Source organism: Eleutherodactylus coqui, chromosome 2, assembly GCF_035609145.1.
Source record: "Eleutherodactylus coqui strain aEleCoq1 chromosome 2, aEleCoq1.hap1, whole genome shotgun sequence".
In the NCBI taxonomy this organism is placed as follows: Eukaryota; Metazoa; Chordata; class Amphibia; order Anura; family Eleutherodactylidae; genus Eleutherodactylus; species Eleutherodactylus coqui.
Genome location: NC_089838.1, coordinates 204,280,734 through 204,294,009, shown reverse-complemented (window position 1 = coordinate 204,294,009; position 13,276 = coordinate 204,280,734). Strand labels below are relative to the sequence as shown.

Genomic DNA, 13,276 nt, shown 5'->3' with positions numbered 1-13,276 from the left:
TTTATGCTGGAGTTCTACAGCCCCTGGAGCGATGCTTCACATATGGTGTGACATCTCTGCCTTCTATAAATCTTCATGTCGGTCATCGACCAATATCACCCCGGAGATTGCCCTCCTGTCGATGTTTCCGGGTTCTGTATCTTGGGTCGAAAAAGGTCTTTTGAGACATTTTATAATGGCCATGAGACAGGTTATTCCCAGGTTCTGAAAGCAGAGTATCACTATAGTGCGCTTGGTGTGTGTCGAAGCCCTGGACTCTGAGATACATGGAAAAACTTGGATCCTCTTAATTAGATGAAGCTGCTTCAGGATTTTCCTCCACTTTTGGCAGTATGGTTAGACTTTAGGGATCTGCCTGCCTCCTCTAATATGGTTATCAAGTGCTTCATTGCCATCAGAAGATTGCACTTTTTAACTTATTTCTCACTCTTATTTATACTTTAGTCCAATTTTTGCCATGCTTTCTACTACAGTTTCTTTTCCTTCCTCCTTGTAAGGTTTCATGAAACCTTTATTGAATTACCATATTAGTAGTTGTTCCATCTCCACCAGGCTCTATACTATATTGTGTTATTACTAGAGATGAGCGAGCATACTCGCTAAGGGCAAATACTCGAGCGAGCATTGTCCTTAGCGAGTACCTGGCCGCTCGTGAGAAAAGTTTTGGGGGTGAGCGCTGTGAGCAGGAGGGAGCATGGGGGGGGGGAATATCTCCACCTCGTTCTTCCCGGATCTCCTCCGCCGGCACCCGAATCTTTTCTCAGGAGCAGGCAGGTACTTGCTCGAGTATTTGCCCTTAGCGAGTATGCTCTCATCTCTAGTTATTACCATTAGGGGGTCACTCAACTTAATTCTCTGCATAGTTATATTATAATAATAGATATCTGTTCAAGGAAAATCGCACATCCACATAAAATAATAAGCATGAATCAAACACTTTTCAAACCTAAAAAGAGGGCGTTTTACCAACAAAATAAGTCATGCCATTTTTGCTGCATTATATTTGCCGTAAAAACAAGCCACCCCTCCACCAAAAAATAGTTCAATTGAGTTTTTTCCATTTCATCCTATTTAGATATTTGTTTGCCAATTTAATGTACATTATATGGTGCACTAAAAAATATCCTTGAAAGATACAACTCGTGCTGCAAAAAATTAAGCCATCGGATTGCTAGGTCGACAAAAAAAACCATTATTTTATTTTCCAAATGGGGAGGAGAAAACAAATGTAGAAACAATGTCTGTGTCCTCAAGGGGTTAAAGAGTGGCATTTACTTGGTAGGAAATGTTCTTCTGTCTAGGCTTCTTAATGTTGCAGTTTATTTCATACCTCTTTAATGTCTTAGCTCCCTGCATTTCCTTTTGCAGAGGTCAGAGTACTACTGAACAAATCTAATTTGCTGATGGTTTTGTGTCTGGGGATTGGGGCGGATTAGATTGTGCAGAATTTTAAAGTCCTGTACTGAAATATATTCTGGTTTTCTGCTATTTTAGGAAATTAAATAAAGAAGATATTGTCATTCTGGATTCCCTCAACTACATTAAAGGTGACCGCTTCTTATTTCAATGGCTTTTATTTAAGAAATAACAAAAATGAATTAAACTCTATGCCACTGACCCTTTAATTCACTGGTCATATGATTGTTTCCTGTAACAAAGTATAATCGCGTGTCAAATCACTAGATTGATGTTTGCCAAGAATGCTGAAGACTGTTTGGCTGTGTGCACGCACTTGAAATCTGCACGTTTAAGCATGGATTGCAGGACTGCAGCAGCCACAAATCTGCAGGCAGTGCAGACTCTTGCTTCAGGAAGTGACTTCAATAGAAGCCTGCGGGAGCCGTCCCCACGGGAGACCCGCACTAAAATGGAGCATGTCCATTTTTTTTCCCGCACGCGGATCTGCGCCTGACGGAAAAAATGACATCCGCAGGTATTTAACTACCTGCGGGTGTCCAATGCATCCCTATGAGGCGCGGATCCGTGTGCGGGAGAAACGCTGCGGATTTTAAGCCCGTGGACATGAGGCTTTAGGATTAGAGATGAGCGAGTATACTCGCTAAGGCACATTATACTCGCTAAGGCTCGTCTCTAAAGATGCTCGTCTCATAATCCCTTAACGCAGAGGCGGAACTTGAAGGTCCTGGACTCCAATGCAAAACCTGTAACAGGGCCCCCAACTATAATGCTTTATTCATAGCACTGGGCTCCCTATATGGAGAAGAGAAGCCTTATGGGCCCCCTAAGGATCCTGCACCCGGGTGCAACCCCAGTGCCTCTGATTGGTGACAGACTGATCACTGTATTAGGAACAGCTGGCACATTACAACTCGATCAGTTGCACAGTACAAGCTGATGGCCACGTCACAATCTGCTCTGAGATTATGTGCTTTTCCCTCCCTTATGCAGCAGTTGGCAGTTGTGGGTAAATATGGTGACTTGGATGACTTTGACTGTGAGCAGGTTCTTTGTGTACAGAAGTGTAATGCCAATTTTTCTTCAACAAGCATTTTTGTTGGCTGTTCCAAGACTGATTTGAGTCATGAACAGACCTCAAACGGTAGATTACAGTGGCAGGCCACATGTGGTTGATCCTAGGATCAAAAGTCAGGTATGTCAGCAAGGTTGTGTCACAGTGGGTCAGCTGACTCAGGAAAGACATTGATGGACCCTGGACACATGGCAGAAGGTCATCTGGAGCGATGAGTCACGTTTCCTGCTGAATCATACAGATGGTGGGGTCAGAGTGATGCCATATACCATGAGTGCACCTTTTGGGTTCAACAGGCCAGTGCTGTTGGTGTCATGTTCTGGGGAATGTTTTAATGGCATGGCCTAGGACCTTTGGTCATCATTCCACAATATTTTAATGGTGAATGCTGCAGGAACCTGTTGGCTGACTATCTGCACCGATACCATGACGGATTCTTCCTCAACCACCATGTCACTGTCACTGCATTGGACATTAGTGGAATTGGGTCAAAATCAATTGGAAAAACATTTACTACCTGAGACCCCAGCCACTCACTAAAACAGGGGTTCTGAGTCCTTTTCCTCTTTACTACACAACCTCAGAAAGCAAGAATTTAAATGGAGTGATAGACACTTTATATTGTAAATGTGACCAAGGGGCATACAGGGAAGAGAATCGGCACTTAGGGCTCCAATTCTTTTGATCAGTGTGAAGCCCACAACAATTACATATTTATCATCTATCCTGTAGCTAACTGCTTTAAAGGGGTTATACCACAAGAATTTATGAACTGATCACTGAAGTGGATGTGCCAGGTCTTCTACTCGGCTGTCTGTTGGTCCTGTAGACTGTGAATGGAGCAGCAGGACGTGTTCTGGACTGTCACTCCATTCATACCCCTTGCTACAGTTGTGCAGGGAAATGGGGGGGCTTGGAACCCCAATCTAGTAAACGCACCCCTTTTTGCCCCGGCAATCTATGGGTCATCTGATATTGCCTTCTCACATGTGTCTCCATCCTGTGTGACACATTTTGTAGTATAATCGGTAAACCAGTCTAGGCAGGATATGCTAACAGACAGCAGATGGTATACTACATAGAGTTGTGAGAGTAGATAAAGAATCCAGCTTATTAAATAGCCAATTACAATAAATCATTTTGTCTAAAGTATGTAGAAATAACCTTTGTTCTAGTTTTATTGCTGTAATGATAATGTAATTGCCTAATAATTACATTAGTCCAGATTTTAGATAGACGATCATGTCCACCCCATCTTGGTATTGTACAACATCTGTGATTTGTGTCATGGCCCGTGAAATTCACGTAATTATCTGTCCTAGTCTTTTTCATTTAATATTAGTAAGGTAAATGATTGACAAACTGTCAGATTTTTGGCAATGTATCAAAGGGATAGTCAAGTTTTGGACAACAATTAGAAGGGTAGCCTTATTTTATGGTTAGGCAGACCTTGCATTTGACCACAATTTTCCATCACTATACTAATCTCGGATGGTTGAGCGTTGTTTTGTCTTTGCTTAATAAGATATAGGTACCACTGGTCACCAGGGACTTTCACTACCACAATAGTAGCTTTGGGGGGTCAAGTAGTCCGCTAGCAGAGGAGCAGATTTGTAGGGGACTGTTGAATAGTGTTCCCTTTGTCACTCGCTGGCATTGCAGTGGTTAAAATAGATTTCCGGAATGAGGGCTCAAGCAGATAATCTGCATAGCTCAGCTTCTGGACCCATGTGAGGATGCAATTGGGTTATTATGACATTGTACTTACCTGCGTGTTAAGTCTGTGAAATTACTTAAATTATCTGTAGGAGCACTGCTGTGACCCAATAGTCATGTCAGTCCAAATCATACATAGATCATTGATTTCCCTAGCAGACTGCAGCCAGGAGCTAAATAAGGTGCTGCACTGTCATATATGATAATTCTTAAGGGAGATTTGTGAGATTTCTGCGAAACAATAATGTACTCGATACTGCTATTGTTAAATGTAATATCTGAATACTGTAGCTTTCACATGGGGAGGAACCAGACGTGGACTTCAGCTGGCTACTCTTGTGTGTAATGAAACTTCCACGCGTGCCCCTGTATACAAATTGCTTTCAGCCTTCAGTAAAGGTAACGACAGTATATGAAGTGTAGTGATTGTTTTATACATTGTCTTCCAAGTAGCAGAAGAAGGAAATGGTACAGACCGTTTTAGTTTCCAGCATCAGGACTGCTGCAAATTGAGCTGCGTTTGCTGGTAGAGGCAAATAAGCAGTGTCCTGTTTAATCAAAGTTTCCAGCTTAATTTCCAATCCATCTGTAATTTGCGCAGCCACTAGCCGGTTCTGTGATTGATTCCTGTAAGACATTGAAGTCATTTGAGGTTTTTGTGTAACAAAGTAATTATAGTGTCTAGATTGACACACAGTTATATAATTCCTCACTAGTGTACGTAATGAGACAGAATGACTCACAAGAAGCACGAAGGGAAATTTAAAAGTTGAGGTGCTAATCCTGATCGGCCTTAGGTGGATTTTTATATATTTTTGACAGTCACAGGTCACATTCCCGTGTAGAGTATATGGCATAGGATCCTTCTATCAAATGTATATATCCTAAGGGGTGTTATGATCAGTCAGACTCCCACTGGTCAACATCAGACATTGTGTTAATTGTTACAACACCAAATTAATAGTTTTCCAGTAATGGGTATGGTAGATGTATAGACAAATCACAATATCCCTTTAACCCTTTGCAATCCAATTTTGGTTTCCTAGGGGGCTTTCTCTTTCTGCCATTATACAATGGCGCCATCTGTTGGCTAGAGCCAGCACTGCGGTATAGGACATGCTGGAGAGGCCTCCGACAACAGAGCAGCCAGTAATCTACAGTAAGAATACCTTGTTGGACGTCTTCCGACATCGGAGCTGTACCGCCTTCAATCAGAATGTCTTTAGACGTCAGATGGTGGATTGGAAAGGATTAATATTACATATGGTGTGCCGCAGTATATCCAGTGTGGGTCATAGAGCTTAGCAGGGGGCATCTATCCATTTTGTTTGACGCAAACTGTGAATTCACAGGGGAAGAAAAAAAACCTATTGCCAATATGCTCACACGTTGTGAAAGTTTGTTTAAATACAACTATAGAGGGCTACTAAAAATCTCTTTTGCACAAAACCTAGCTTGGTTATAATTATGGTACCAAAATGAGCACAGTAAATGTATACAGTACCTGAAACAAACATTACACACAGACTGGATGCCAGCTGCAGATGTCACAAAGTCTAGCTTGACTCGGAACACACAAAGATAACTTTTGTATGCCACAGTTTATTTGCCACATGAATAGCTTTTCAATGTTCTTAGTCGTGTGCTAATGACAATAGCTTTTTAACAACTTGAGAATCTTTTACAGAAAGTTACCACATTAAAGTTTAAATTTTGCTGTATGTTCAATACAAATGTGCATCACCAGAAACAATTAGTGCTCTCAGTAACAGAACCAAAATCTTGTAGATTAACCTATTAATGCTTAACAAAAATACAGGGGGGGGGGGGGGGGTTAAAGTATTTCGTCAGATACTAATTGTACAAGTTCTCCCACTTAAAAAGATGAGAGGCCTGTAATTGACATCATAGGTAGACCTCAACTATGAGAGATAACGTGAGAAAACACATCCAGAAAATCACATTGTCTGATTTTTAATTAATTTATTTGCAAATCATGGTAGAAAATAAGTATTTTGTCACTTACTAACAAGCAAGATTTCTGGGTCTCACAGACCTGTAACTTCTTCTTTAGGAGGCTCCTCTGTCCTCCACTCATTACCTGTAGTAATGGCACCTGTTTGAACTTATCAGTATAAAAGACACCTGTCCACAACCTCAAGCAGTCACACTCCAAACTCCACTATGATGAAGACCAAAGAGCTGTCGAAGGACACCAGAAACAAAATTGTAGCCCTGCACCAGACTGGGAAGACTGAATCTGCAATAGGCAAGCAGCTTGGTGTGAAGAAATCAACTGTGGGAGCAATCATTTAGAAAATAGAAGAGATCCAAGACCACTGATGATCTCCCTCGATCTGGGGCTCCATGCATGATCTCAACCCGTGGGGTCAAAATGATCAAAAGAATGGTGAACAAAAATCCCAGAACCATACGGGAGAACCTAGTCAATGACCTGCAGAGAGCTGGGACCAACGTAACAAAGGCTACCATCAGTAACGCGCTACGCCGCCAGGGACTCAGATCCTGCAGTACCAGACGTATCCCACTGCTTAAGGGCTTATTTAGACAACCGTATATCGGCTCAGTTTTCACGCCAAGCCTATATACAGTGTCCTTGTCTGCAGGGGGTGAGGATAGAAGAGCCAGGAACAGGAACTGAGCTCCCACCCGTTTCCCGACCCTTGCCACTATTTGCAATGGGAGGGGCGGGACAGGGGCGGAGCTAAGAGACGGTACTTAGCCCCGCTCCCTCTCGCCCCCCTCGTATTGCAAATAATGGAGAGGGGCGGAGAGGGGGCGGAAGCTCAGTTCCTGCTCCTGGATCTTCCATCCTCCTCCCCCTGCAGACAAGGACACCGTATATTGGCTCGGCGTGAAAACCGAGCCGATATACGGTCGTCTGAAATAGCCCTAAGCCAGTACATGTCCGGGGCCGACTGAAGCTTGCTAGAGAGCATTTGGATGATCCAGAAGAGTATTGGGAGAAGGTCATCTGGTCAGATAAAACCAAAGTAGAACTGTTTGGCAGAAACAAAATTTGTTGTGTTTGGAGGAGAAAGAATGCTGAGTTGCATCCAAAAAACACCATACCTACTGTGAAGCATGGGGGTGCCAACATCATGCTTTGGGGCTGTTTTTCTGCAAAGGGACCAGGATAACTGATCGATATACATGAAAGAATGATTGGGGCCATGTATTGTGAGATTTTGAGTGCAAACCTCCTTCCATCAGCAAGGGCACTGAAGATGAAACTTGGCTGGGTCTTTCAGCATGACAATGATCCCAAGCACACCGCCAGGGCAACGAAGGAGTGGCTTCGTAAGAAGCATTTCAGGGTTCTGGAGTGGCCTAGCCAGTCTCCAGATCTCAACCCTATAGAAAACCTTTGGAGGGAGTTGAAAGTCCGTGTTGCCCAGTGATAGCCCCAAAACATCACTGCTATTGAGGAGATCTGCATGGAGGAATGGGCCAACATACCAGCAACAGTGTGTGCCAACCTTGTGAGTACTTACAGAAAACATTTGACCTCTGTCATTGCCAATAAAGAATATATAACAAAGTATTGATATGAACTTTTGTTATTGACCAAATACTTATTTTCCACCATAATTTGCTAATAAATTTGTTAAAAATCAGACAATGTGATTTTTCTGGATGTGTTTTCTCATGTTGTCTCTCATAGTTAAGGTCTACCTATGATGTCAATTACAGGCCTCTCATCTTTTTAGGTGGGAGAACTTGTACAATTGATATCTGACTAAATAAATACCTTTTTTCCCTATTGTAAATCTGTACAGCATACTTCCCAGACTGCTTAGATCTCTTCAGATATAACAGTCTAAAAAGAAGCACGTGCGCGCGCACACACACTCAGCAGCAATAACAGGCTTTTCAATGAAACTTTCACAGTCCACAATTCACACCTCCATGGCATCTTTGTGTGCCATTTTATGCCCGCATTCTCCACCATAATGTAATAACTTTGTGGTTTGTATATGACTAACCCCCATCTTCTTATCATAAGCTGGGTGTCCTATTCTGCTGAAGCAAAGCAATAAAAATGTTCACACTGTCTCGCAGGCTCTTCAGTGTGCAACATTAAACAAAAGTCTTGCTGTAGAGCCACTAACTAAACACAGTATCAACCCTCATTACCAGGCCTAATGCCACAGTTTTACATCAGCAATTCATACCAACAACTGTTTTAGCATAGGAGGTTCCTACCCCTATCGTGCTTCATAGCAGATAACGTCCGTCCCTCACAATGGCCAGGCCCTACTAGACTGCAGTAGGCTACAGAGGACACAGAGCTGAGAAACACAGCAGCTTTTCGCTCAGTAAAGGCCCATCTAGACACAACGATTATTGCTCAAAAGCCATCTTTTGAGCGATAATTGTTCTGTCTAAATGCTCTTACATCATGCATTGTTCGTGCACTGTTCAATCATCGCTCACTTCCAGCCAGCTAGAAATAAGTAATGAGCCTCATCAGTGCCGACCGCTGATTTTATTTTTCTTCTCCAGCGGGCGGCACTGATAACAAAGAGCTCAGAGAACAAAGGAGCTGTCAGCCCTCCTGCCATTTCTCTGAGCCAGGAGCTCAGCAGGACATGGCGAGAACAAAGCAACTGTTTGCATATGCAAAACAGCTGCAATGTTCTCAGAGTTGTGCAAAGATGATCGCTCAAAACTCCATGTAAAGAGGCCTTAAGACATACTCGGGTGTCTCTTAATCATGGCATGTATACCCTTTCTCTGCCAGACATTGCTTTAAACAGACTGCCCTCAAGCCTTTTAGTGGCCACTCGCATAATTGATCTCCTACTATATAAAGTAGAGGGAGAGAGATCTATATCGGTATACTAGCGAAATTCCCTGACTTTTGAACAGATCTATTTTTTTGTAACTTTGGTGGCTACTGATATTAGGCCAACATAATAAAGTACAGTTTGTTTACAGTGAGTAAAGAAAAATGGCTGGGTTGTTATGCGCAGAAATTTGCCATTTTGCCAGTAGCAGCCTGAAGAGATTTTTATTAAAGGGGTTGTCTGGTTACTGTACAAGCCTACTTTAAAAGGATTCCCTTTTATTAAAATAACGTGAATTATAGTTACCCCTCCACACCTGTCGTGATCCAGCGCTGTCTTGGTCACTCCTATTATTTTAATACAGGGGGTCCAGTTGAAACCCCTTGTAATATTTGTTTATATTTTGATTTATTAATTAGAAAATGTACTTTAAAATGCGCCTCACTTGCAGTTTAAAAATGCTTTTGTAGCTAAATGAAAGGTGGACTTATCCGGTGCCAGAAGGGTTAATCCGGTGGTGAAGGAGTTAACCCCTCTGCACCTGTTGTCCACGTTAGCCTTCAGCAGGTTTCTTGCTTCTCCATGTTTCTTTTTTGGAGTGGCGTCCAGGGATATCCTTTCACGGTCGGGCTGGATAACTTAGTATAAAAGTAAAAAATAAAAACTATCCCGCGCCTTGGCAGAAAACCAATCTTTTTTTATTCTTTAAAACAACGCGTTTCAACACAATATGTGTCTTTTCATGGACTTGAAAAAGACACATTGTGTTGAAACGCGTTGTTTTAAAGAATAAAAAAAGATTGGTTTTCTGCCAAGGCGCGGGATAGTTTTTATTTTTTACTTTTATACTAAGTTGATTTATTAATTTATTTTTTTACGAATATGTCAAATGTTAGGTGCTACGGAGCTGAAACCTAATATAAAACCTTCCAAAGCGCCTGATTTAACTGTGGTAAATGTGGTGCAGGTCAGCCCAGTCAATTAGCCATGCAGATATATATATATGTGCACACTCGTCAGAAAAGAACAAGCGCATAGAAAGAGCTGTCATTTTAGCTGCAAAACTCAGCATGCAGTTACATCTCGGGCAGATATGCAAATAATTAGAGTTGTGGTGTGATTAGAGGAACGGTCTTGTCACCTGAGGCTGTAAAATTGGTTCCACCCTTGGCCTATTGAAAGGATCTTAGAGGCTATTTAGAAGACCTCTTTTTCCATTAGCGTATAGCTTGTTGACCACTTGATGCCTCTATGACGCAATCAAAAGATTTTGCCCAGTTTTTAACAGTTTGTGAGGGGGAGCATTATTGAAATCCGAGAAGCTGGATAGTTGTATCGATGACTTGCCCACTGAAACCAGTGGATGCGTGGGGGTACGCACATAAGGCAGCTGGGCTGGGCAAGCCCTCGACGGACCACTGGTAGAAATGATCATTTGATGAGCATGAGCAGCTCCCACTGTTTCGTTGTCTGCTATCCATAGTTATAGGCCCTTGTGTCTTTCTGAACCATTTTCAGACACTTGGTTGAAGGACATTTTGGTCTCACTATGTCATTACATGTACTGCTTTTTACACCCACCATTGCCTCAGTTTGCATTGGTGTCATGAATGTTGAAACTGGACTGCTATGGAGTGGAACTGGGTCGTCTTCAGTGTTGAATCCAGGTTTAGTTTGGGCACTTACGACGGCTATGTTTGTGTTTGGAGACATTAGGGTGAACTCCTCAATTCTGCTTTGCTGTGCAGCGGCACACGGCATCCACTGCTAGTGTGATGGTCTGGGAGGCTGTCGCATATGACAGTCGTTTACCTCTAGTAGTGGTACGAGGGACAATGACAGCTCAGTGATATGTTTAGGACATCCTGCAGCCACGTGTTCCTCTCATGGCGGCTTCCAAGGGGTATTTCCAGCAGGGTAATGCTCGGCCACACACACACAAGGGGGGCACAGGAATGTCTCCACAACATTGACACACTTCCGTGGCTGCCCGGTCGCCAGATTTATTGCCAGTAGGACATGTACGAGACCATCGTGGTGATGGAAAGCCGGATGTTTTCATTTTAATACAGTAATTTTATAACTTAAACATGAGTCATATATGAAGGATTGATATTTTCACAGTGCAAACTTATTTCTCAGCACTTTCTTACATGTTAGAGGAAACAGACAAAACGAGGTATTAAAGGCCCTTTTACCAATTATCGCTCAAAATCCATTCAAACGGATGAAAATTAGCGATAATTGTTACATGTAAACGCGGGCATCATGCACTTTTTTTTTTTTTAGTTTGAACGATGGATTTTACTTCACATAAAATCCATCATTCAGCCGCTGAAAGACTGAGCAAACGCATTCCATTTGAATGCATTTCGCTAACCTTTCAAAAGACTGCATGTTCTCCTAGCGGCATGTTTGCACTAGACGCGAGGAGAACAATGGAATGTTCCAGCAGCTGTTTGCACAGCTGTGCGTGTGCTTAAACATAGGCTGGGCTCTGCAAACAACTCCTGCAGCTCCTTTTACATGCAAATGAAAATGATAGTGTCAATGGCCATAACACTTTATGCAAATACAAAACTAAATCTTTTGGACGTTTGAAAGATTATCTTTGCGTGTAAAAGGACCTTAACTCGCAGTATGCAAACCAGTAGACCATTTAAACAATAGGAACGAGAACCATGCTTGTAAGATTTTACACGCAAAAATAATCCTTCAAACGATTGAAATATTTAGCGATCTTTTTGCATAAAGTGTTAATTGCCATTAACACTTTATCATCTTCAGTTTCATGTAAAAGGACCTGCAGGAGTTTTTAGCAGAATTGGGCGCCACATTCCATTATTCTCCTCCTGGCTAGTGTAGACCTAGAGAACATCCTGCAGTCTATTGAAAGATGAGCGAAATACATTCAAATGGAATATATTTACTCAGATTTTAAAGTGAACTGTTGAAAGGAGGAAAGAAGTTTAAGGGGAGATATTTCTGGGTTTCCTTACAAGAAGTATAATGCAATGTTTCATTTTATTGTAAAATAGAAAAGCAATACAAACAACTGTGTCTCCTCTTTTGTTTTTCAGGTTATAGGTATGAGCTCTTTTGCCTTATTAAACACGCACAGACTCCGCACTGCCTGGTATGACCTACTTCTACTTTGTATATAAATATATTTTTCTAATCTGCTGATTAATTTTTAGATTTGTGTTTTATATACAAATTTATAATGCAATGTATGTAGAATGACCACTTTTATTAGCGCCCTTCTGCATTGAACGACCTGTCAGGCGCAGATGCCTGTGGGATCATCCTTGCGCCTTAACTAATATAACTGTTCCTATGCTTTTACATAGGAACTATCGTCGCTAAATAACCAACTGTCTGTTTACATGGGTCAATCCATCATTCAGTTTTATGTGTGTATAAACTGACTAATGAGAAGCGAAAAATTCTTGTTCATCATTCAGTCGGCATGCATTTACACTAAATAACCGTTCAGATTCCTGCTGGCTACGGGAATCTGATCGATCTGTAAACAGGCCCTTAAAAACACCCATGTAGTAACATGTTGGACTGCCTTTGGCTTTCAGAACTACAGCAATTTATTGTGGCACAGGTTTTACTGGGTATTGAAATCCTTCTGCAGGAATATTGCCCGTGCAGACAGGAAGCTTCTTGCAGTTGCCACAAATTAGATGGAGGTACTAACATACTCTGACCGGCTGACAGGAAGGGTTCATCAATTCATGCTGACCAGCATTATCAACAGAAATCTGGATTCACTTGACAGGCAATGTTTTTCCAGTGCTCAATGATCCAATTTGTATGCCCATTTGTACACTTAAAAAGCAGTGGCACTGAAACTGGTTGTCTCCATTTAGGAGATGTACGAATTTAACATTTCTTTTCAACATTTTGTTTTCTACACAAGCCAAGATTTCAAAGGCTCATAGGTATCAGAATGATAGATATCCTGACAAATGACCCCATTTTACAAACTACACCCCTTAATGTATTCACTGAGGGATGTCATGAGTATTTTGACCCCACAGTTTTTTTTTTTTTTTTTCAGGCAATGATGAAATTTAGAGGAGAAAAAATACAATTTAATATTTTTGCAAATGTCCTTTTTAAGAAATTTTTTTTTTCTATAGTGCACAAAATGGATACCTCTGTTTGTCCTGGGTTCAGAAATATACCCAATGTGGCCCTAATCTTATGTCTGTATGCACAACTGGGCCCAAACCGAAAGGAGCAGCCG

General features: G+C 41.8%; 1 protein-coding gene across 6 annotated transcripts in view; it reads left to right on the top strand.

The window, feature by feature from the left end:
- KTI12 (KTI12 chromatin associated homolog) overlaps positions 1 to 13,276 on the top strand; it is a 53,075-nt gene that overhangs the window by 14,594 nt on the left and 25,205 nt on the right. For all 6 annotated transcript variants that reach the window (XM_066592268.1, XM_066592266.1, XM_066592269.1 and 3 more), the window contains exons 4-5: positions 1,495 to 1,547; positions 12,099 to 12,154. In XM_066592268.1, coding sequence (XP_066448365.1) covers positions 1,495 to 1,547; positions 12,099 to 12,154 — 109 coding nt within the window. The remainder of the gene's footprint in view (positions 1 to 1,494; positions 1,548 to 12,098; positions 12,155 to 13,276) is intronic.